The sequence below is a fragment of the Mastigoproctus giganteus genome, chromosome 3 (genome assembly GCF_048544385.1).
Source record: "Mastigoproctus giganteus isolate SK-2022 chromosome 3, ASM4854438v1, whole genome shotgun sequence".
In the NCBI taxonomy this organism is placed as follows: Eukaryota; Metazoa; Arthropoda; class Arachnida; order Uropygi; family Thelyphonidae; genus Mastigoproctus; species Mastigoproctus giganteus.
This window is the reverse complement of record NC_143577.1, coordinates 2,892,172-2,914,632: the sequence shown is the minus strand read 5'-3', so window position 1 is coordinate 2,914,632 and position 22,461 is coordinate 2,892,172. Positions and strand designations below refer to the sequence as shown.

The following is a 22,461-nucleotide window of genomic DNA, read 5'->3' as shown; positions in this document are numbered from 1 at the left end:
TGGTAAAATTAAATAATTATACTTCTTCCTCTGCATGATCAAGAGTTTCTTAAAAATATTGCAAAATGAAATATAATTTTACAATAAATTAATAATGTAAGACTGGGAACATTTTAATTAGAAGGTGAAGCAACAAAACAGTTAACAATTGAAATATTATTAATAGTATAACAACTTTAGCATTAGCATGATGACTCTACTAGATGACTCATCAACCGATGGAATACCACTGCTTTGCTTATTGGAGGCTTGAAGTGGTGGAACCCATTTTTAGTCTCCAGAGCTAAGTTCCAGTCAACCGTTCCCCATCTCTTCCACCATACAGTACGACTGATGACTTTTGAGCTTACGATGAACATCATGGTGAGATACAATCTTCCTTACATTTTGAGAGTACAGCTCTAAAATGGTGTTCGCAGGCCAGCTGCTAGTTAGTACAGGTAATGTACTAACTATTGGTAACTCTTTAGGAGGCTTCCAGATCAACTAGTGTATAATCTTGCTACCTCTACTCTGCCAGGTAGTAACTGGAGGGAGTCCGAGTAGTGTGTATGAGGAGACATTGTCGAGGCCACATTATGTCAGGGATTTGGGTATATTCTTACCATGTGTATGCCTTATCCAAAAATGTCATTACTTTATACAGCATGTCCCCCCCCCCCCACACACTTTTTTTTACTATCGAATACACCATGCATTGCCAAACTAATAGAGTAAGATCAGCTGCAAAAAGATCTAAACCTCCCAAACACTTCCTAGTTCATTTCACAAATATATGTGGTCTCAATTCTAATCTCAACAATGTCCATTTCCACTTGCAGTCTGCCAATACCCCTTGTACTTTTTCTGACAGAATCTCAGTTATCGGTTTAATTCAACTACTGCTCATTTCAGTTGCCTAAATTATTCATTGTATGATTCCTTTCGCCTCAAAGGTGGTACTTGTGCATACATCTGTTCCAATATTCCCTGTCAGAGAATTGGTAATTTCGAATCTCCTCTTTTCAGTCTTCTCTGGCTTGAAATCTCTCTACCTCATTCTGTCAAATTCATCTGTTGTCTCTACCGTTCTCCCAACTTCACTAATCACTTGGAGCTCTTTAACTTCCTCTCTTTGCAACTTGACTTTCTCCAATCCAACTTTCCTAACAGTGAGGTAATTTTCCTTGGTGATTTTAATGTCCACAACTCCAGCTATCTTCGTGTTTTCTAGTCACACCAACCAAGCTGGTCGAGATGCTGAGGCTTTTGCAATTACTAATGACCTTGCACAGATTGTTCATTTACCTACAAGAGTATGGACAATCCTAACCATACAGCCAACGCATTTGATCTTTTTCTCACAAACAAACCTTATTTAAGTACACAGTTGAAGTGAGTGGTCTTTTAGGCACCTCAGATCACAACCTTGTGATTCTTCTCCAATGGAGTCCTTATTTCATGGCTGTTCCCAACCTCGTGTTGTTTGCCATTATAAGAATGCAAAATAGGATGACCTGCGAGATTTATTTCCTTCTTTTCCTTGGTCGGATTACTTTCAATTCATCTGATGTCAATATTTGCTCAGATCGTGTCAGTGAAATTATTCTTGTAGGAATGGAATTCTTTATTCCACAGTCAACTTTAAAATCGCTTCCTTTATCTAAACCTTGGTTTACAATAAATGTTCATATCATAATTGGCTTGTTTACAATTCTTCAGTTTCATTTTCTGCCTACACCAAAGCTCGCAACAATTGTAAAGCAGTTATTAATCAGTCCAAACTAGATTTTGAACAGGCTAAGAGTACAAAATTAGTTTCTTGCCCTAATGGTAGCCAAGCAGTCTGGCCTTTTGCGAAAGCTATTGGCCACAACCTTTGCCCATCTCTGCTCCCACCTCTATCCAATCCAAATGGTTCTGTTGTCACTTCAGCCAAGGATAAAGCTGACCTGCTAGCATCACATTTTTCTTCCAACTCATGTATTAATGAACTTGGTAAACCACCTTACACCATTTCCAACATGCTCCATTCAATGTCTCCTGTGGTCTTCCATCAAAAGGATGTCAGAAGGCTTTTGACGAATCTTGATGCTAAGAAAGCTTTATGATGATGGTATTTCTCCACTTGTTCTCAAAACCTGTGCTCCTGAACTTACTCCTGTTCTTTTGCGCCTTGTTTTCACTTTCTTATTCCAAAGATGTTTTTCCTTCTGCTTGGAAATTTGCTCATATCCAGCCAATTCCTAAAAAGGGTGACAAATCCCACCCATCTAATTATCGGTCCATTGCAATTACTTCTACTCTTTCTAAAGTAATGGAGAAATCAATTAACCACCAACTCTTAAACTACCTAGAAACCTTCCATCTGATCAATGATCACCAGTATCGATTCGATTAGTGTCGATCCACTGGTGATATTCTGGCTTATGTTACCCATTTATATACAAATTCAATTAGTAAAATAATAAGAGGAGTTTACCTCAATATAGTGTGTAGAACACTTCCGTATGATACCCTCCAGAAATTAAAACGGAAAAAACGAAAAAATTCGACAACTTACCGGTACATTAGAGTAAAATATAAATCTAAAACATCTATCGAAAACCTACAAACACCGGTATGCTTCTACATTATAATAGCTATCACCCGTTCACCTACGAAAGATCGATTATCTTTAATCAATTTCTTAATGCCTATAAATATTCAACGACGGAATCTGCTTTGGACTCAGAAATACAAATATTAACTAGCAGATTCTTAAACAGGGGTTATTCCATTACCACAATAAACCGAATTAGGGTACAAGCTAAGGATAGGATACAAAATACTACACAAATCAACAATAGTAATATCAAGAAATACTTTATTTCTGTCCCATATGTTGAACAGTGGCACAAACAGCTTAACAGATTCTTTAAAGATACCGAATTTAAAATTGTAGCTAGGCCAATACGGAAGTTACACACTATACTGAACAATCGCTCGGTTCTTTCAGCATTCGCAACACAAATTAATGATCTGGTATACAACATTTCTTGCGGTGATTGCGACTCGTCTTATCAGGGTTCGACCCGATTTTCTCTTAATATTCGTGTAACTCAACATGAAGCCTCAGTTCGTGCTTCTCGATCAGCAGTGTCAGAATTAGCCTTTCATGCCATTAACGAAAAACATACTTTTTTATTTAACGAAGCCAAATTACTTAACGTTCAACGTAATTATACGCGACTGTTGATTGCAGAAACCATTGAAATTAGATTACACCAGAATTCTGTTAATGTTTGGCGGCCATATTTGATCTCTGATGCGTGGACCTTTACGCGCATGCGCGAAGACAAATAATCCCTATTTTAGTACAAGGTTAACCCGATTCGGTAATTTTCATTCCTGTGATCACGATATATGGTCGAAAAGCGTTGGCAGCTTCAGGAAGGAAATTCGTTTTGAATATTTTCGTTAGATTCTTTTAATTGTTTTAAATTGATTTGAATTGCATTAAATTGATTATTTAATTATTTATATTTTACTCTAATATACCGGTAAGTTGTCGAATTTTTTAGTTTTTTCCGTTTTAATTTCTGGAGGGTATCATACGGAAGTGTTCTACGCACTATATTGAGGTAAACTCCTCTTATTATTTTACTAATATTATTATCAACGTAGAACATATTGAGTAGTACAGCTCTGATTCATACTATACAAATTCAATGAAAAAGTTTGGTGAAACACAAGCAGTTGCTCTTGATATCTCAAAGGCTTTTGATCATGTTTGGCATAAAGGTCTTCTAATCAAGCTTCCATCTTATGGTTTGCCAACTGTTTTTTATAATCAGTTATCCAATTTTCTCTCTGATCACTCACTAAAGGTGATGGTAGATGGCTCTCTGTCTTCTAACTTCTCCACTAATGCCAGTTTCCCCCAAGGTTCAGTTCGTTTCTCCTCACTCTTTTCCTCTTGTATATTAATGACTTTCTTCCATTGACTGGAAATCCTATCCATAGTTTTGCCAATGATAGTACATTGCATTTCACTTTCCAATTTGAGAATATCCGCTACCAATTCCTGAAATGCTGATCTCCAGGTAATTCTCCAGTGGAGCAAAGACAACTTAGTTGATTTCAATCCTTCTATAACGTAGTCTTGTCTTATATCTCGCAAAAAGGATTTTTGTGCTCCTATGCTTATCTTTGTTGACACTCCGATTTCTAGGCAAGATGATATATCTCTTTTGGGGATTACCCTGGCTTCTAATCTCTCTTGCACAAGCACATTACAAATATTGCTTCCTCTGCATCTAAAAAACTTGGTTTTCTCTTTCGCTGTCTGCATCAGTTTTCTATTCCAAACTGCTGTTCACTCTGCGCAAATCACAAATCCACCCTACCATGGAAAAGTATTGTTCCCACATCTGGGGTGGTGCCCCCAAAACCTCTCTCTCAGGCTTCTCGATTCCATTCAGAAGAGGGATGTTAGGTTAATTAATGACTCTTCTCCTGTCTCATAGATGTACTCTTTCTGCTTCATGCCTTTTCTACAGATACTTCCATGGGCACTGTTCATACTTCTCTAGGCATACTTCTCTATGCAAAAGCACACCAAAATAGTGTTCCTCGGTCTATTTGTTATTAGTCTATGACAGTATATTAATAACTGAAAAAAATTATGTTAAATGTTATAATGATACAAAAGTGGTGTACACTACAAATATGCAAAATTTATTTATTTTATTATTTTTTTAAAAATTATTAATTACGATTTTTCGCGGAATACAGTTTGAGAAATGCTGCAATACCTCTTCTATTGTTGAGCCCAAGATACCTTCAGCATTATCTGTTTCTTCTTTCTCTTCTAAAGTTTTTCTGGGCATTTTTCTTTATTAAGTAAGGAATTAAAATATTCTTGCACCCTTTCTTGTTAATAATCACAAAGTACATTGAGAAAAATTGTACCCTGTGAACCATGCACAATCTATTCAGGGTCGAATTGATTGACAAGGATCTTATCATCTTTTCAGGGCAGTAAAGTGGAATTGTACAATTCCCCTTTTTCAGCCCTTAAAAGATGATATCTGCAATATGTTGGGGATAAGCATTTGGAGATCAAAATTGAGAGTGGGAGTGTGCTATAGGCCTAATGACTGTGATGAGTATAATAAGAAGCTGTACAGGGAAATAGAGTGGGCCAGTAAATCAGAGAAATCGTCACCACCAAATACGGTAAATACAGTAAATCGTCACCACCGAATACGGAGGATGCGGAAAGGTCAGGAATGACCACCGCATATCCCGGAGCAATATGGCCTTAGTTGTTAATGCTCCTAAAAACCAAATAACAAACAAACAAACAAACTTGGATCTTAGAAAGGCTTTTGATACTGTTGCACATGGAAGACTGCTACACAAATTGGAGCAGTGTGGCATTGGAGGTAAATTGCTGCTATGGATAAAGGGGTGGTTGAGGGGGAGAAGACAGAGAGTGGTAATCAATGGACACTGCTCATCGTGGACTAATGTTATTAGTGGAGTCCCTCAGGGATCAGTGTTGGGTCCATTATTGTTTTCTGTACAGTAATACCCCGAAGTTACGCGATAGGTGGGTCCTTTGTCGTGTGTCGTCAGACGAATCTAACAAATTCGTCTGACGACACAGCGCCTTCTTTTTTTCACGCAGAATTTCTTCGTAGCAAGCTAATAATTTTTTTATTCCTTGCTTTGTAGCTATAACGCGTTCTTCGTTGGAGTCTATGTTTTCTAAAATTTTTAAGCCCTTTACAATTGAGCCCTTTTCAATTTTCAACCTGTCAAGTTTGCAATTGTCATGTGCTTTTCACCGTTGCTTCATTTAGGCCTGTAGCACGTGCAATATCACATGGTCTTTCATTTCGCTCAAAGCGTTTCACAATTTCATATTTTTTCTCTATTGACAGAGGCGGACTGGCCATAAGCCTTACCGGGGCCTGTGTAACCCAGGTGGGCCAGTGTGATTTTGGCCATAAACCATAGTATGAGGCCACTATAAATTTTCCCGGGTAAGAATTTTTGACCCAGTCCGCCTCTGTTCATCGATAATTGCTTTTCTTTTTCTTTCTGAATCTGCAGTGTCTTCACCAGGACGCTTCCTTTTCACACCTTTTAATTAAGTATTTTACTCATTTTTAGGGAATAAAGCGCAATTACAAAACGAGGAGGCACGCTTGATACGCATAAACAAAGCTGCGCGCATGTAGCAACTGAATAAACAACACCATAAAGGCAGAGATACACTATTAACACCTCACATTTCTAGGGGTTACTACCATAAAACAATAAAAATCCAGTTGCGTTTCTGCTAGTGAAATCTGTTATGAACTGGTAGTAAACTCGATCTAATTGCATTTGCGATTATACCGATAGCTGGAATTGTGTTGGTTTTTACGTTATTATGGTGAAATGTGTTTCCCCTTCACTGATATAAAAAACATTAAAGCAGCAAAGTTGAATTTTGTTGATCTTTCGCTCTCATTCTCCACCGTCGCACCGTATATCGATAACATATGAAAAACGACCTTGAAGATAGTGGGCGGCAGCGTTGCCAAACGAAAAAATCAAGAACCGCGTAACTCCGAGTTCGCGTAAGTCGGGGTATTACTGTATTTATAAATGATATTGATGATGGTATATCAAGCTTAATGTCCAAGTTTGCAGACGATACAAAGGTTGGCAGGGTTGTCAAGGACACTACTGACACTATGCTGCTGCAACAGGATCTGGAAAGGTTGAGCAGATGGGATGAGAGGTGGCAAATGAAGTTTAACATTGACAAATGTAAAGTACTACACATGGGAAACAGCAACCCCAGAGCAACGTATCAACTCTGTGGTACTACACTGACAGTGGTAGAGAATGAAAGGAACTTGGGGGTGGTTGTGCAGGCAGATATGAAGTTCTCTGAGCAGTGCAGACGGGCTGCAAGAGTAGTTCATGGAGTATTGTCAATGATATACAGGAATTTTTCCAGCAGGGATAAGGAGGTGATTATTCCCTTGTATAAGGCAAGGTCAGGCCACACCTAGAGTACTCTATACAGGTCTGCAGGCATTTCAAGAAGGATGTGTCTGGAGGTCTCTTATGAAGAAAGGCTTAAGTTTTGCAAATTACAGTGTCTGGAGACTAGGCACCAGCGAGGTGATCTGATAGAGGTGTATAAAGCCTTGAATGGTTTGAGCATGCTCAATGCTGATGGGATTCTTCCTCTAGCTCAGAATAATCACCTGAGAGGGCATAAATTCAAATTGAGGAAAGACAGATGTAGGATAGACGTGCGGAAATTTGCCTTTAGCCAGCGGGTGGTTGGTTGGTGGAACAGACTTCCATCCCTTGTCGTGGAGGTTGATAGCCTATATAAGTTTAAGGCTCAGCTGGACAGGTATTTTGAACGAACAGAGGGGTGAAGTGGAAGTGGCTTTTTTTTTTTTTTTTTTGGCTGATGCTGCATAAGCTTGCTCTCTTGCATCAAATGCCTCTACTAATGCTAATGCTAATGTTTTCTCTTATGGAATGACGATAAAAGATGATATCTGATATCCATTTTTTTTTATTGAATGATAAGTTATGTCCATACTCAGAAGTGCTGTTTCCATCATGTGCATAATTGTGATCATTACTATTTCAATTAAACAAAGTAATATGTAAATGAAACTTCTAATTTTAATGTTCTAATTTAAATCACTAAAATTTTAATGATTCTGATTTGGTGGTATTTTGAACTGAATAAAGTAAGAATCTTATATTGATTGCTTTTAATAGTGTAAATTATCTATGTTAATACTCTAAAGATTTTTTTCTTATATACATAATTTTCAATTTGGGCTAATTTTAATAAAATAATTATTAAGTGTTATTTATAAAATGTGTAATATTGAATATTTTTTTAGCGGGAGGTACAGCAGCATCTTCTGCATTGAGGCTTGTGCGAGAAGACATGATCCCTTTATCACAGAAAAGGCTTGGCCAAGAAGGAATGAAATCAGTTATATTTATGCTCACAGATGGTGAGTTTTATAGTGTATCACTCATAATTTGTCATAATTTTTTAGAATATCATCATTTTAAATTGATTTAAAGTAATATTTAAATTACATTTTAATTTTATAGTTTTGTTGATCAGCTAAAACCAGACATTTTCCATCATCATTGTTTAATGTCATGGGTCAAGGTCACACTGCATTTCCCTTGAGGGGTCAATTAAAATGCTTCTAGGGTGCAAGGTGAATCAGGTCTGAAAGATCTGATACATCCCAAAAAAGTAAATATGATGTTCATTACAAAACTATGCTGTGTTTCATTTAGAATTCCATTTCTGCCTGAATGAACCTTGATTAATTCCTCTGTAATTTTCCCTGCTGCTGTTTTTTAGCACTTGTTTGCCCTATGCTTTTGCTCTAAATTTACTTGAATCTTAACTTACTTTAGCATAAACTTCATAGGCTTCCAGATATTATTCACAGGCCACAAGTTGAGAAACATTGAGATACAGTACAAGTACAGATGTTATCCAAGTACAGAGTTAATATGGGCTGTTTTCTTTGTAAAGCAATAGAAGACAGCCCACATTAACCTTTTAATGTCTTTTTTCATTTTTGACTCCTAAACTTGTGATTGAACAAGTATAAACTGTTCCAAAAAAAAAAAAAAAAAAATTAAGATAAAAGTGTACTAAACTGGACATGAAAAAATATGGCACCATCATCATTAGCCATTTTCAATCCACTGCAGGATGAAGGCCTCTCCAGCAACTTTCCAGTTCCTTCTGTGTTGTGCAATGGCCATCCATTTACTACCCACAACTCATGAATTTCATCTATCCATCTCCACTGTTGTCTTCTAGGTTTTCTTCTAGCTCCTCTTGGGTACCATTCTGTTATTTTCTTAGTCCATTTGTCATCATGTCTTCGAGCTATTTGTCCTGCCCAAGACCATTTTAGTTCTTTAGTTTTGATAAGAATGTCCTTTACTTGAGTTTGCTGCCTAATGCATGTGTTTCTCTTCTTATCTAACAGTGTGATTCCCAATATAATTTATTCCATTCTTCGCTGTGTAGTTCTCAGCTTCTCTTCCATTCTTTTGGTGAGTGCCCAAGTTTCACTTCCATAAGTCATGGTGGGGAGTATACATTTGTTCATTATTTTACACTTCAGACAAACTGGGATATTACTCCACAGTATGTGACTTTATTTTGTGAATGCTATCCATCCAAAATTTATTCTTCTCTTGACTTCCAGCCATTTATCTATTACAGCTAATAACTTATCCCAGATAAGTATATGACTCCACCTTTTCAATTACTGTTTCTTCAATCATTATGTCCCTTTCTGTGGCATACTTGTTCATCATTACTTTTGTTTTAGCCATATTCATCTTTAGTTGAAAATCCTTACTAACTCTGCATAACTAATTAAGATTTTCCTCTATTTCTTTGGGATCATGGCTTATGACCACGATGTCGTCTGCAAATCGTAAATGGTTAAGGTACTCTCCACTCACATTGACTCCTTTCTGCAAGCAGTCTAATCTTCTGAAAGCTTCCTCAAGGGCGGCAGTAAACAGCTTCAAAAATATGGCAGGGAACTTTAATTTATTCATGTATAAAAACTTCTTGTATGTACCTTATGACATATTAGTTACTTGCAATTTAATTGTCAGAAGATATTAAACACCAGTTTATATTTTTCTCAATTTTAAAATACTTAATTTTTTCTGTATAATAGCAACTATTTCAAGCATATTGTGTGTATATTTCATATTTTCAGGAAGAGCAAATATGGGTGGTGATCCAGAGGTGGAAGCAGAAGCATTAAAGGATGCAGGGGTAGAAATTTACTGCATTGGTATTACAGGAAATCCACAACATGCAGCACTGTATAAAATTGCCTCTTCAAAAGAGGAACATGTCTTTCTCTTAGATAGCTACAAAACTCTTTCATGGCTTGTTGATGAAATTACTGATGGAACCATTGGTAGGTAGTAAAACTGTTTGACAAATATAAAATACATTATTATAGTCATGTGTATATTTTCCAGGCTTATGCTTAGACATATCCCCTCCCCTAAACATTATAAAACACTGATACACCATCATTCTCCTTTGTCTCATCACAAATGCTTCAACTGAAAAAAAGTATTAGATTTTAATTTTATTTTGTAAACAATGTGAAGAAATTTAAACTTATATTAGGTACCTAGTATAGAAGATGAAGAAAATGATATAGTTGAATAAACATACTCTAGTACTGTACTGAATTATAAATGTTTTCCTTTAGACTTGAATTTCTGTTGATTATAATTTTCAGGAAATACACATAAAGGGTGGTTTGTTTCAGAAGCAGAAGCTGAAAAAATAAAAGAAGAAGTAAAAAAGTTGGTTCTGTGAGTTTGAAGTTGGACAATAAAAGGATACTGACTGGTTGTGGCACATGTTCACAATGTCCTGATGTGGGATTTACTTAAAGATTTAACTACCATCAAGGGTAAAGGAAAGGGCTTTTGCTTTTGTAAAGGTGACTACAGTGGTCTCAGACAGTTTTAAATTCTATACCATGGGATCAACTGATGATGTTACCAATGGTGAATTCTAAATGGGAAGCCTTCAGAGACTTAATCTTGGAGGCTACTAGGTTTTTCATACCAACTAAGAAATAATGTTAAAGTTTTAGGCCTAAATGGATATCAGATTAATTAATGAGGCCCATGGCAGAGAAGAAAAATGCATGGGATGCATATAAATTTATCAGGTGACATGAAGCCTATGGCAGATATAAGCTAGTCTGTAATCAAGTCACAAAGAAGATTAGGCAGGCGAAGGCAGATTATGAGAAATCTTTGGCAAAGGATGCAAAGAAAAAAAAGCAAAGAGTTCTTTACTTATGTAAATTCTAGAGGGAAAGGGATGAATCAGATTGGTCCACTTAACATAGATGGTTTGACTATTGATGATCATGCTCAGTTAGCTGATAAACTGAATAAGTATTTTGCATCTACACTCACACATGACGAGTTATTCAAGGAGGGGAATGCCAGAAGTTTATCAAACTCTAACAGGGAGCTATGTAATAACTAAGAGAAAAGTGGTGGAGAAATTATTGAAGCTAAACATAAAGGCACCTGGGTGGATGGGCTATCCAGTTATATTAAAGGAGGTGGCAGAGGAAGTGAGCAAAACCTTAGCTATAATTATGAGAGCTTCCTTGAACTCCGGGAGTGCCCCATGGACTGGACGTCTGCAAATGTATCCTCAATTCAAAAGGGAGTTCAAAAGGTGACACAAGTAACTATAGACCTGTTAATTTAACTTGTGTTCCAGGGAAAATAATGGAGTCACTGGTTAATGAAGCATTGCAAGATCATCTAGACCAGACTGTAATAGTAGTTACAGCATGGATTTGTTTTTTTTGTTAAAGATCTGACCAGTTTGATTGGATACTATGATGTGATCACAAAGGAACTGGATGCAAAAAATAATTTTGATATCATATACATGGTTTAAGAAGCGCTTTTGATATTGTTGCACATGGAAGACTGCCATACAAATTCAGGCAGTATGGGATTAAGGACAAGTTACTACAATGGATAAAGGAATGGTTGATTGGGAGTTGACAGAGTGGCAATCAATGGACACTGCTCTTCGTGGACTAATGTTATTAGTGGAGTTCCCCAGGATTGTTTTGTGTATTCATCAATGATATTGATGAAGGTATATCAGGCTTAATGTCCAAGTTTGCAGATGATGCAAAGGTTGGCAGGGTTGTTAATGACAGTAAAGACAGTATGCTACTGCAACTGGATCTAGATAAGTTGGGCAAATGGGCTGAGAAGTGGCAGCTGAAGTTTAACATTGACAAATGCAAAGTATGGCATATAGGTTCAAGAGAAACATACCAACTGTTTGGTACCACACTCAGGAAAGTGGAGAGTGAAAAAGACCTGAGGGTAATCGTGCAGTGTGGTATGAAGTTTGCTGAGTAGTGCAGATACGAGGCATGCGAAGTGATCTGATTGAGGTGTATAAGGCCTTGAATGGGTTGAGCAAGCTCAAAGATGATGGGATTCTTTGAGGAAAGACAGTTGTTGAATAGATGTGTGGAAATATTTTCATCTTGCCATGCAGTTCTGGTGGTTGACACTTGAAGGTGATGCCAGGATTGTGCGATATACAACAATATAATTTTATATATTAGTATTTGTTTATTTCTACATAAATATTTATTATTATTTTTCTGCAGCTTTATTATTTTTTTTTAACTTTCTTCTCTTTTCTCTGCAGCTTTTACTTACTTACATATTATACTATTATGATCATTGGGTTCTTTCTATATACCAGTTGCCTTTGTTTTTATATTTATATAAAGATTAAATTTGATACTAGAGAGCTATTAAGTGCTCGATATTTCCTATATTCTGTTATATTATGAATCAACAGGGCTTACCTTTATTTTTGATATAGGAAGCTTCTTTTCCAACTCTCCTTGTCCAACTCGCTAATAATTCATGGGGAAGGCGATATCAATTTTGCAAGACATTGTCATAAAGTTAGATTTTGGAGGTCTAAACTGGCTAATAATTAAGGATCGATTTTTTTTCTTTTTGGTGCTGTGGCAGGAATTTTGAGTTAAATTTAGGGGTCTAATAATTGGATATGGGGTGGGGGTTATTCTCTATGTAGGATGTAGAATGTTATTCTCTATGTAAGGAATGTAGAGGAATAACCCCCACCCCATATCCAATTATTAGACCCCTAAATTTAACTCAAAATTCCTGCTACAGTACCAAAAAGAAAAAAAATCGATCCTTAATTATTAGCCAGTTTAGACCTCCAAAATCTAACTTTATGACAATGTCTTGCAAAATTGATATTGCCTTCCCCATGAATTATTAGCGAGTTGGACAAGGAGAGTTGGAAAAGAAGCTTCCTATATCAAAAATAAAGGTAAGCCCTGTTGATTCATAATAAAGATTAAATGAAAAGGAGAAGGAGTACGAAAAAAGGAAGAGTGTTTATGGACAAAGGCAACTGATAGACAAAGTACCCAATGACCATAGGGCTTCAGGCAAATAAAGTTGACACAATAGAGGAAACACACATATAATTATATATAGATAAAAAATAAAATAAAAATAAAGAACCATAAATGTAGGGTAAAGCTCAGAGTAGCAAGTGGACAGGGGTGGTACTACACTGACAGTAGTAGACAATGAAAAGGACCTGGGGATAATTGTGCAGGCAGATATGAAGTTTTCTGAGCAGTGCAGATGGGCTACGAGAGTAGCTCATGGTGTCTTGTCAATGATATACAGGAATTTTTCTAGCAGAGATAAGGAGGTGATTATTCACTTGTATAAGGCAATGGTCAGGCCACACCTTGAGTACTGTATGCAGGTCTGGAGGCCTCATTTCAAGAAGGATGTAGAGCTGCTGGAACAAGTACAGAGAAAGGCAACAAGATTAGTAAATGGAACAAAGGGTTGCTCTTACGAATAAAGGTTTAAGTTTTGCAAATGACAGTGTCTGGAGACTAGGCACCGGCGAGGTGATCTGATAGAGGTGTATAAAGCCTTGAATGGTTTGAGCATGCTCACTGCTGATGGGATTCTTCCTCTTGCTCAGAATAATCACCTGAGAGGACATAAATTCAAATTGAGGAAAGGCAGATGTAGGATAGACGTGCGGAAATTTGCCTTTAGCCAGCGGGTAGTTGGTTGGTGGAACAGACTTCCATCCCTTGTTGTGAAAGTTGATAGCCTAAATAAATTTAAGGCTCAGCTGGACAGGTATTTTGAACGAACGGAGGGGTGAAATGGGAGTGTTTTTTTTTTTTTTTTTGGCTGATGCTGCATAAGCTTGCTTTTTTGCATCATATGCCTCTACTAATGCTGATGCTAACGCAGCTGGCTTGCCATTCTTCTGCTGCATAATCCACCATTTAGATGGGACCAGTACCTTGGAAGAGTGACAGTCTTCCACCGTGGCTGAAGATAGATCCTCCATCTTTGCCTGTAATCTAGGCAAGGGTTCATCTTAGGTACTGTCGGCCAGAGCCAGCAGAGCCCAGGGTTTTTTAAATGAAGTATGCTCCTCCCCCACCTCCTTTCTCATCTGAGCTTGGGACCGGCAATAGCAGAGTTTCTCTCTCAACACTAAACAATAAATATATAAAAAATGGCATCAACTACATTTTAATAAATAACAACTAGAAATCATCCATTCAAAATGTTAAAACTCTAAGAAGTACAGATTTTGACACTGACCACAAACTGCTAGCAGCAACAATTGAATGGAAATTTAAAAATACGAAGCCAATGAGTAACACTAAATATATCAACAATAGAGCAACACTAAATATATCAAGATTAAAAGAAGACAAAATAAAGGAAATTTATCGGAAAATACTAGAAAAATTAAAAGATATAAACTATACATCATCTGTGGAAAATAAATGGGAGAAAACTAAACAAATAACTAAAGATACAGCTTTAGAAACCTTGGAAACTAAACCAAAACCAAATAATCCTTAGATTAAAAGAGAAATTTTAGATGTATGGATGGAAAAAAGACAAATGAAAACCTCCTAAACAAAGAAAATACTGATGAAAAAAGGGAAAAATATAAAACTTTAAAAAACCAAATAGAAACCAAAAGGTGATATAGTTGTACAATTGATATTAAGAGTAGGAGACCGGCAGAATTACTTAACAAGTACAGGTCACTGTTGAAAAAAAGCCGTGAATTAGGGTTGAATTTGAAAGTGTCTGCAATTCTGCCCAGACACGATAGGAGGGAGTATATGATGAGAGCCTTGTCGATCAATTCGGCCATGGAAAGATTGTGCAAGGCTCAAGGGGTAGAATTTTTTTCAGCCTGGTCTGTACTTGTTAACAGGAGAGACTGCTTCTACTTAGTACCGTGCATGGGTTGAAGGAGAAGTATGGGGGGGGGATGCCGGAAACTTTGCTCTAGAGACTAAACATGGGTTTCACCACTTCAAGCCTCCAATAAGCAAAGTGGTGGTATTTCAATGGTTGATGAAAGTCATCTACCACCTAATGTTTGCTGGTGCTATCAAGGCAGTGTTAGGTGGGTCGGAAAACTGCTAGATTGGGGGGGATACAAGGACTAATAGATTAACAGTAGCCACTGGCAGAGGTGAAAGGGATTCTTGCACTGCATCTATTGGAATGAGCTGCAGCCTGGAAAATAAGATGCAGGATATTTCAGAGACTGCTGGGAATCATTGGGGTACAAATAAACACAGTTGTGTTAGGGTAGCTAAGAAAAAGAACAGGTGTGTGTATACTTGCGTCTACGGCAATGCTAGGAGTTTGGTAAATAAATTCGATGAATTTGAGGTATTGCTCAAAACATCAAAGGCAGATATTGTTGGGATTTCAGAGACGTGGTGTCACACAGGTATAAGGAATGCAGAACTGGAATTTGGAGAGTACAATGTCTACAGAAAGGATAGACAGGATAGGAAGGGAGGAGGGGTTATGCTATTAGTTAAGAAATACATAAAATCCAAGGAAGTGAAGCCAGTCGACATTGCTGGACAGTGCAGTGTTGAGTCTGTTTGGTGTGGCATAAGCATTGGAAGATCTAAATTGAGAGTAGGAGTGTGCTATAGGCCAAATGACTCTGATGAGTATAATAAGAAACTGTACGGGGAAATAGAGTGGGCCAGTAAATCAGAGAGTCTTATAATGGGGGATTTTAATTTCCCAGATATTGACTGGAATTTGGGGGCTGGTCACTCACACGCTAGCAAGGTTTTTGTGGATTTATTGGATGATTGTTTTCTACATCAGCATGTTCGGGAGGCAACTAGAGGGAGTAATACTCTTGATTTGATTATCAGTAGTGATTCTTCATGCATTAAGAATCTGCAGGTAAATGAACCACTAGGTGGCAGTGATCGCAGTGTGCTGAAGTGGGATTTACTCAAAGAGGTAACTACCATTAGGGGTAAAGGGAAGGGTTATTGCCTTCGTAAAGGCGACTATGATGGACTGAGACAGTATTTAAATTCTATACAGTGTGACCAACTGATGATGTTACCAACAGCAAATTCAAAATGGGAAGCATTCAAAGAACTTATCTTGGAAGCTACTAAACTTTACATGCCAACTAAAGAAATATTGTTCAAGGTTTAGGCCTAAGTGGATGTCAGATGAGCTAATGAGACATATGGTAGAGAAGAAAAATGCATGGGGTACATACAAATTAACACGTGACACAGAAGCCTATGATAGATACAAGTTGATCTGTAACCAAGTTACAAAGGAGGTTAGGCAGGTGAAGGCAGATTACGATAAATCTTTGGCAAGGGATGCAAAGAAAAACAGCAAAGAGTTCTTTACTTATGTAAACTCTATAATTAGTAAAATAATAAGAGGAGTTTACCTCAATATAGTGCGTAGAACACTTCCGTATGATACCATCCAGAAATTAAAACGGAAAAAACGAAAAAAATCGAAAACTTACCGGTACATCAGAGTAAAATAAAAATAATTAAATAATCAATTTAACACAATTCAAATCAATTTAAAACAATTAAAAATCAAATTAACGCAATTAAAAGAATCCAACGAAAATATTCAAAACGATTTTCCTTCCTGAAGCTGCCAACGCTTTTCGACCGTATGTCGTGATCACAGGAATGAAAATTACCGAATCGGGTTAAACCCAATACTTAAATAGAGATTATTTGTCTTCGCGCATACGCGTAAAGGTCCACGCATCGGAGATCAAATATGGCCGCCGAACATTAACGGAATTCTGGTGTAATCTAATTTCAATGGTTTCTGCAATCAACAGTCGCGTATAATTACGTTGAACGTTAAGTAATTTGGCTTCGTTAAATAAAAAAGTATGTTTTTCGTTAATGGCATGAAAGGCTAATTCTGATGCAGCTGAACGAGAAGCACGAACTGAGGCTTCATGTTGATTTACACGAATATTAAGAGAAAATAGGGTCGAACCCTGATAAGACGAGTCGCAATCACCGCAAGAAATGTTGTATACCAGATCATTGATTTGTGTTGCGAACACTGAAAGAACTGAGCGATTGTTCAGTATAGTGTGTAACTTCTGTATTGGCCTAGCTACAATTTTAAATTCGGTATCTTTAAAGAATCTGTTAATCTGTTTGTGCCACTGTTCAACATATGGGACAGAAATAAAGTATTTTTTGATATTACTATTGTTGATTGGTGTAGTATTTTGTATCCTATCCTTAGCTTGTACCCTAATACGGTTTATTGTGGTAATGGAATAACCCCTGTTTAAGAATCTGCTGGTTAATATTTGTATTTCTGAGTCCAAAGCAGATTCCGTCGTTGAATATTTATAGGCATTAAGAAATTGATTAAAGATAATCGATCTTTTGTAGGTGAACGGGTGATAGCTATTATAATGTAGAAGCATACCGGTGTTTGTAGGTTTTCGATATATGCTAAATTGTATTTTATTCGAGTCCCGGGTAAGCAAGAAATTTAGAAAGTTTAATGACTTACTATCCGTATCCTCCCTTTCCAATGTAAATTCAAGTCTAGAATGAATATTATTAAACGAATGTAAAATGTCTTGGATAGTATTACTATCAGTAATAACTAGAACATCATCTAAATACCTCCCATAGTATGTGATACGGGTTCGAAAAGGTGTCAAATGTATCTGCTCAATCGTTGAGAGATAGATCTCTGACATTAAGCCACTCAGGCTCAAACCCATTGGTAATCCAAAAATTTGTTTGTATACCTTGTCTCGAAAGGTGATGTAGTTAGCCTCAACTAACAGTTTAATTAAGTGAAAAATTTCCTTAATAGGTAGCTTCGTATGATTAATCGGTGTCGAGTTTTTATTTAACATATCCCAAATAATAAAGCCTTCAGAATAATCACCTGAGAGGGCATAAATTCAAATTGAGAAAAGACAGATGTAGGATAGACGTGAGGAAATTTGCCTTTAGCCAGCAGGTGGTTAGTTGGTGGAATAGACTTCCATCCCTTGTCGTGGAAGTTGATAGCCTAAATAAGTTTAAGGCTCAGCTGGACAGGTATTTCGAACGAACAGAGGGGTGAAGTGGAAGTGGTTATTTTTTATTTATTTATTTATTATTTTTATTTTTTTATTTTTTATTTTTTTTTTTGGCTAATGCTGCATAAGCTTGCTTTCTTGCATCAAATGCCTCTACTAATTCTAATGCTAAAGCTGCTAAAAGGAAATAGTTTGAAGATAAAGCAAAGCTGTGCAAAGAGACATATAAATGATATGTCTCTTTGGGTTATAAAGGAACTCTTTAAAAAATACACCCTCTAAACACTGACAATGAAAAATAAAAACAATATAAAAACACGAAACATGCAAAAAGGTAAAAAAATATGGAAAGATATTAAAAAGATAAAAAAATATTACTAAACCCTGTTCAAAGGGGGAAAAAAAGACATTCTTGCCTTAGATAATAGGAAAGAAAAAGCACCCTCTATAACAAAAGAAGTTCAGAAAGCAATTAGGCAAATGAAGAATGAGCACCTGGAAATGAGGGTATCTAAACAGAACTGTGGAAATTCAGAGGAAATGCAGTGTTAAAACACCTCTCACAGTTCTTTAATTTTATTTAAAATCCAAGTGTATAATATCAAAATTATTTTTTGCATCCAATTCTTTTGTATCCACAACATAGTATCCAATCAAATTGGTCAGACAAGAATTCCCCTTAACAAACCCATGCCATGTCTGAACTATAACTGCATTCCTGTCTAGATGATCCTGCAGTGCTTTTTTAACCAGTGATGTCATTATTTTTCTCGGAACAGAAGTTAAACTAATAGGTCTGTAATTACTCGTGTCACCTTTCGATCCCCCCTTTGTGAATTGGGGATACATTTGCATATCTCCAGTCTGTGGAGACCTCCCCTGAGTCCGAGGATGCCCTCATAATCATAGCCTGCTTACTTCCTTTCCCGCCTCCTTTAATATAACTGGATAGATCCTATTTGCCCCAGGTACCTTTCTTATGTTTAACTTCAGCAATTTCTCCTCCACTTTGCTCTCAGTTATTACAAAATCATTTAACTGCACTTTAGGGTTTGATAAGCTTCTGGCCTCCACTTCCCTACAGAATTCCTCATGTGTGAATATAGATGCAAAATGCTCATTCAGTTTGTTAGCTACCTGAGCAGAATCCTCAACAATCGAACCATCAATTGTTGAGGATATGCTTATACTTACTGTTTTTCATTGCATTCTTTGCCAAAGATTTCTCGTAATCTGCAGTCACTTTCCTAACCTCCTTTGTGACTTGATTACAGACTAGCTTATATATACCATAGGCATCTGTGTCTCCTGATAATTTATATGCGTCTCATGTATTTTTATTCTGTGCCACAAGTCTCTTTAGTTCATCTGACATCCATTTAGCCCTTAACCTTGAACAGTATTTCTTAGTTGCAATGAAAAGCCTAGTAGCTTCCAAGATTAATTCCTTGTATACTTCACATTTAGAATTTGCTGTTGGTAACATCATCAATTGGTCCAACTGTATAGAATTTAAAAAATATTTGAGACCTCTGTAGTCACCTTTATGAAAGCAAACCTTTCCCCTTACTCGTAATGGTAGTTACATCTGTGAGTAAATTCCACATCGGTACACTGTGATCACTACCACATAGTGGTTTCTTTATCTGCAGTTTATTGATACATGAATAATCACTGCTGGTAATCAGATCAACAGTGTTACTCCCTCTGGTTGCCTCTCAAACAAGCTGGAGTAGAAAAAAATCATCCAATAAATCCAAAAAAGTCTTGCCTGTGTGCGAATGGCCAAATCACAAAATATACCAGAAGACTTGAAAAGTGGAATAATAATACCTGCACACAAAAAAAGAGATAAAGAAAATTGTGAGAATTATAACCCATTATCCTTTTAAATCATATATATAAAATATAAGGATCTTACAAAATAGGATACTTAAAATATATGAAGAAAAATAATAGAGAGAGAACAAGTAGGATTTAAACAAGACAGATCAACAATACTCCAAATATTCACACTAAACGTCATTGCAGAAAAATTTTGGAATCAGCAGAAACCTCTATCTTTTCTTCATTGATTTGAAGCAGACATTTGACTCTGTAAAAAGAGAATATTTAATGAAGCAACTGTAAAAAATTCCACTTGATCTAGAAATAATCATGTTTGCAAACAGTTTCTACAAAAATACAAGAGCTAGAGAAAGAAGTCATGCAGGGACTTCCTTTATCCCCATATTTATTTAATATATACCTAGAGGAACTAATGAAATCAGTTGAAGAAAAAAGAGTCACAATAATAAATGGAAAGAATATAAACCACATAAAATATGCAGATGATATAGTGTGCATAGTGTTAGGGTCGGGCGCCACCTGTGGTTTCCCACATCTGCACCATATGTACACCGTGAAGAAATACAGAACACTGTGTACCAGAAAAAGTGTAGTGTGTTGAATGTGTAGTATTGTGTTGGGTTCTGTTGTGTGTCCTGGCATTTGGCCGCAGGACCCCAGATGGGACCCCACATTGCCCGCACACACCACTAGGAGGTAGCCAGACTGCCCATTATTCTCTGGCAGGTCTCCGTCAGGGTCGCCTGAGCTTCCTGAACGGAGACCAATTAAAAAAAAATAATAAAAAAATAAAATAAAGAAAAATAAAAAATAATAAAATAATAATAAAAAATAAATAAAAAAAATTAAAAATAAATAAATAAAATAAAGATAAAAAAATAAATTAAAAAAATAAAAATAAATAAAAAATAAAATAAATAAATAAAAAAACCGATAATAATAATAATAAAATAATAATAATAAAAAATAATAAAAAAAATAATAAATAAATAAAAAAATAATAATAAAATAAAATAAATAAAAAATAAAATAAAATAAGTAAATAAATAAAAAAATATTAAAAAATAAGGTAGAGTGCAGCAGTACAGGGTGTACGGAAGAAGATGGGGGATGAAAGTAAGAGTAAGGGGATGTAGGTAAGGCCATCTCCTAAATTGACAATGGAGCATATGCCCCACCAGGAGAAAAGGGGGAGGGGATAACTCCAGAAGGGTAGAAAAACCACTCAGTGAGAGTGCTGAGTGTGACTTATATTTTGTGGTGGAGTGGTCAAGACCACTGGAGCCTACCCAACCATATGGAAAGTTAGCAATTAATCGTACTCTGGATGTTCCAGGGTTAGCAAGTCGATGCTGGTAAAACAGTCAAGTACAGATTTTTTATTTCAAGTTCGAGTAAGTCCTTTACAGGTTTCTATCCCTGGCTTGAGTTGGTTGTGGAGTCCTGCGCCTAGAAAAGAGGTTCTGTGCGTACTCCGTTAATGATTTGTAATATTGTTCTTCAGAAATTAGCAGGTGCTCCTGTCCTTGAGGTATGTGTTGGAGTCTGGTGTACAGTGTTCCTCGAAGATCGTTATAAATTGGGCAGTTATAAAGAAGATGGTCCCAATCTTCAATTTCTCCACATGTACAGTAGGGGTTATTGATGATTCCCAAGGTAGTCAACTTATGATTTATAGAGCTGTGTCCAGTTATAATATATGTACAGTAGAGGCCAGGAGAGAACCAAGGCAGTGACTTTGGATAAACTAGTTTGACATCCGGGATGAATTTCTTAGTTATCAGGCCCTTGTCCGTCTCCTCCCATCTTGTCTGCCAGATTTGTAGTAGCATGGCAGCTAGTTTTTTCTTTTCTCGCTTACAGTCAGTGCGGGTGTCGATGGTATGTCCAAAGATGGTAGCTGGGATTCCCCGCGACAGGCAGTAGTGCAATCCTCGACGGATAACCTCCAATGCAGATGATATTAGGTATTAGGTATGTTTGGGGTCTGACGGCACCTGGGATTTCTCCCATCTCCGCGTATGTTCTCTGTTTCGGACAAGTCAGAGATTTAAAAGTGTGTGGGATATGTACTGTGTAGTTTGTTGTGCCCATTGTTCATCCGCCTGTTAGCCGCCGGGCCCCTAGTGAGACCCGACGTTACCAATACCGCCACAGGGAGGCCGGCCAGGTGTTACCAATATTTGTACTCTGGCTGGTCTTGCCATACTTTCCTGGGATTTCAGTAGCTAGGACCAAAAAAATAAAAAATAAATAAAATAAAATAAAATAAATCGAGGTTGATATTAGTGATACTTAGCAAGTTAGTATTAATAGTATGCGATGTGGGGCTGTGCAGTGAAAGTGAGTTTTAAAAACCAAATAGGTTCGGGCAAGAATTTTGATGTTCTCTTTTGATTTTGAAATGTAGGGCTAAACGCTGTGCAAGACAAAAGTTTGGGGGGAGGATGAAGACTGGGGGGAAGAAATTGGAAATAAGGGGCTGACAGAGTAGATAGTCCCTGCAGGTAGTGAGGCATGCCCGTGCCCCACCAGAGTGAGAAAATTGGGGAGGCAAGGAGAGGCAA

General features: G+C 36.9%; 1 protein-coding gene across 1 annotated transcript in view; it reads left to right on the top strand.

The window, feature by feature from the left end:
* The window catches only part of LOC150087615 (complement factor B-like), a 286,583-nt gene that overhangs the window by 142,522 nt on the left and 121,600 nt on the right, over positions 1 to 22,461 (top strand). Inside the window, exons 11-12 of the mRNA XM_090369826.1 lie at positions 7,896 to 8,012; positions 9,771 to 9,977. Of these exons, the coding sequence (XP_090225952.1) occupies positions 7,896 to 8,012; positions 9,771 to 9,977 (324 nt within the window). The remainder of the gene's footprint in view (positions 1 to 7,895; positions 8,013 to 9,770; positions 9,978 to 22,461) is intronic.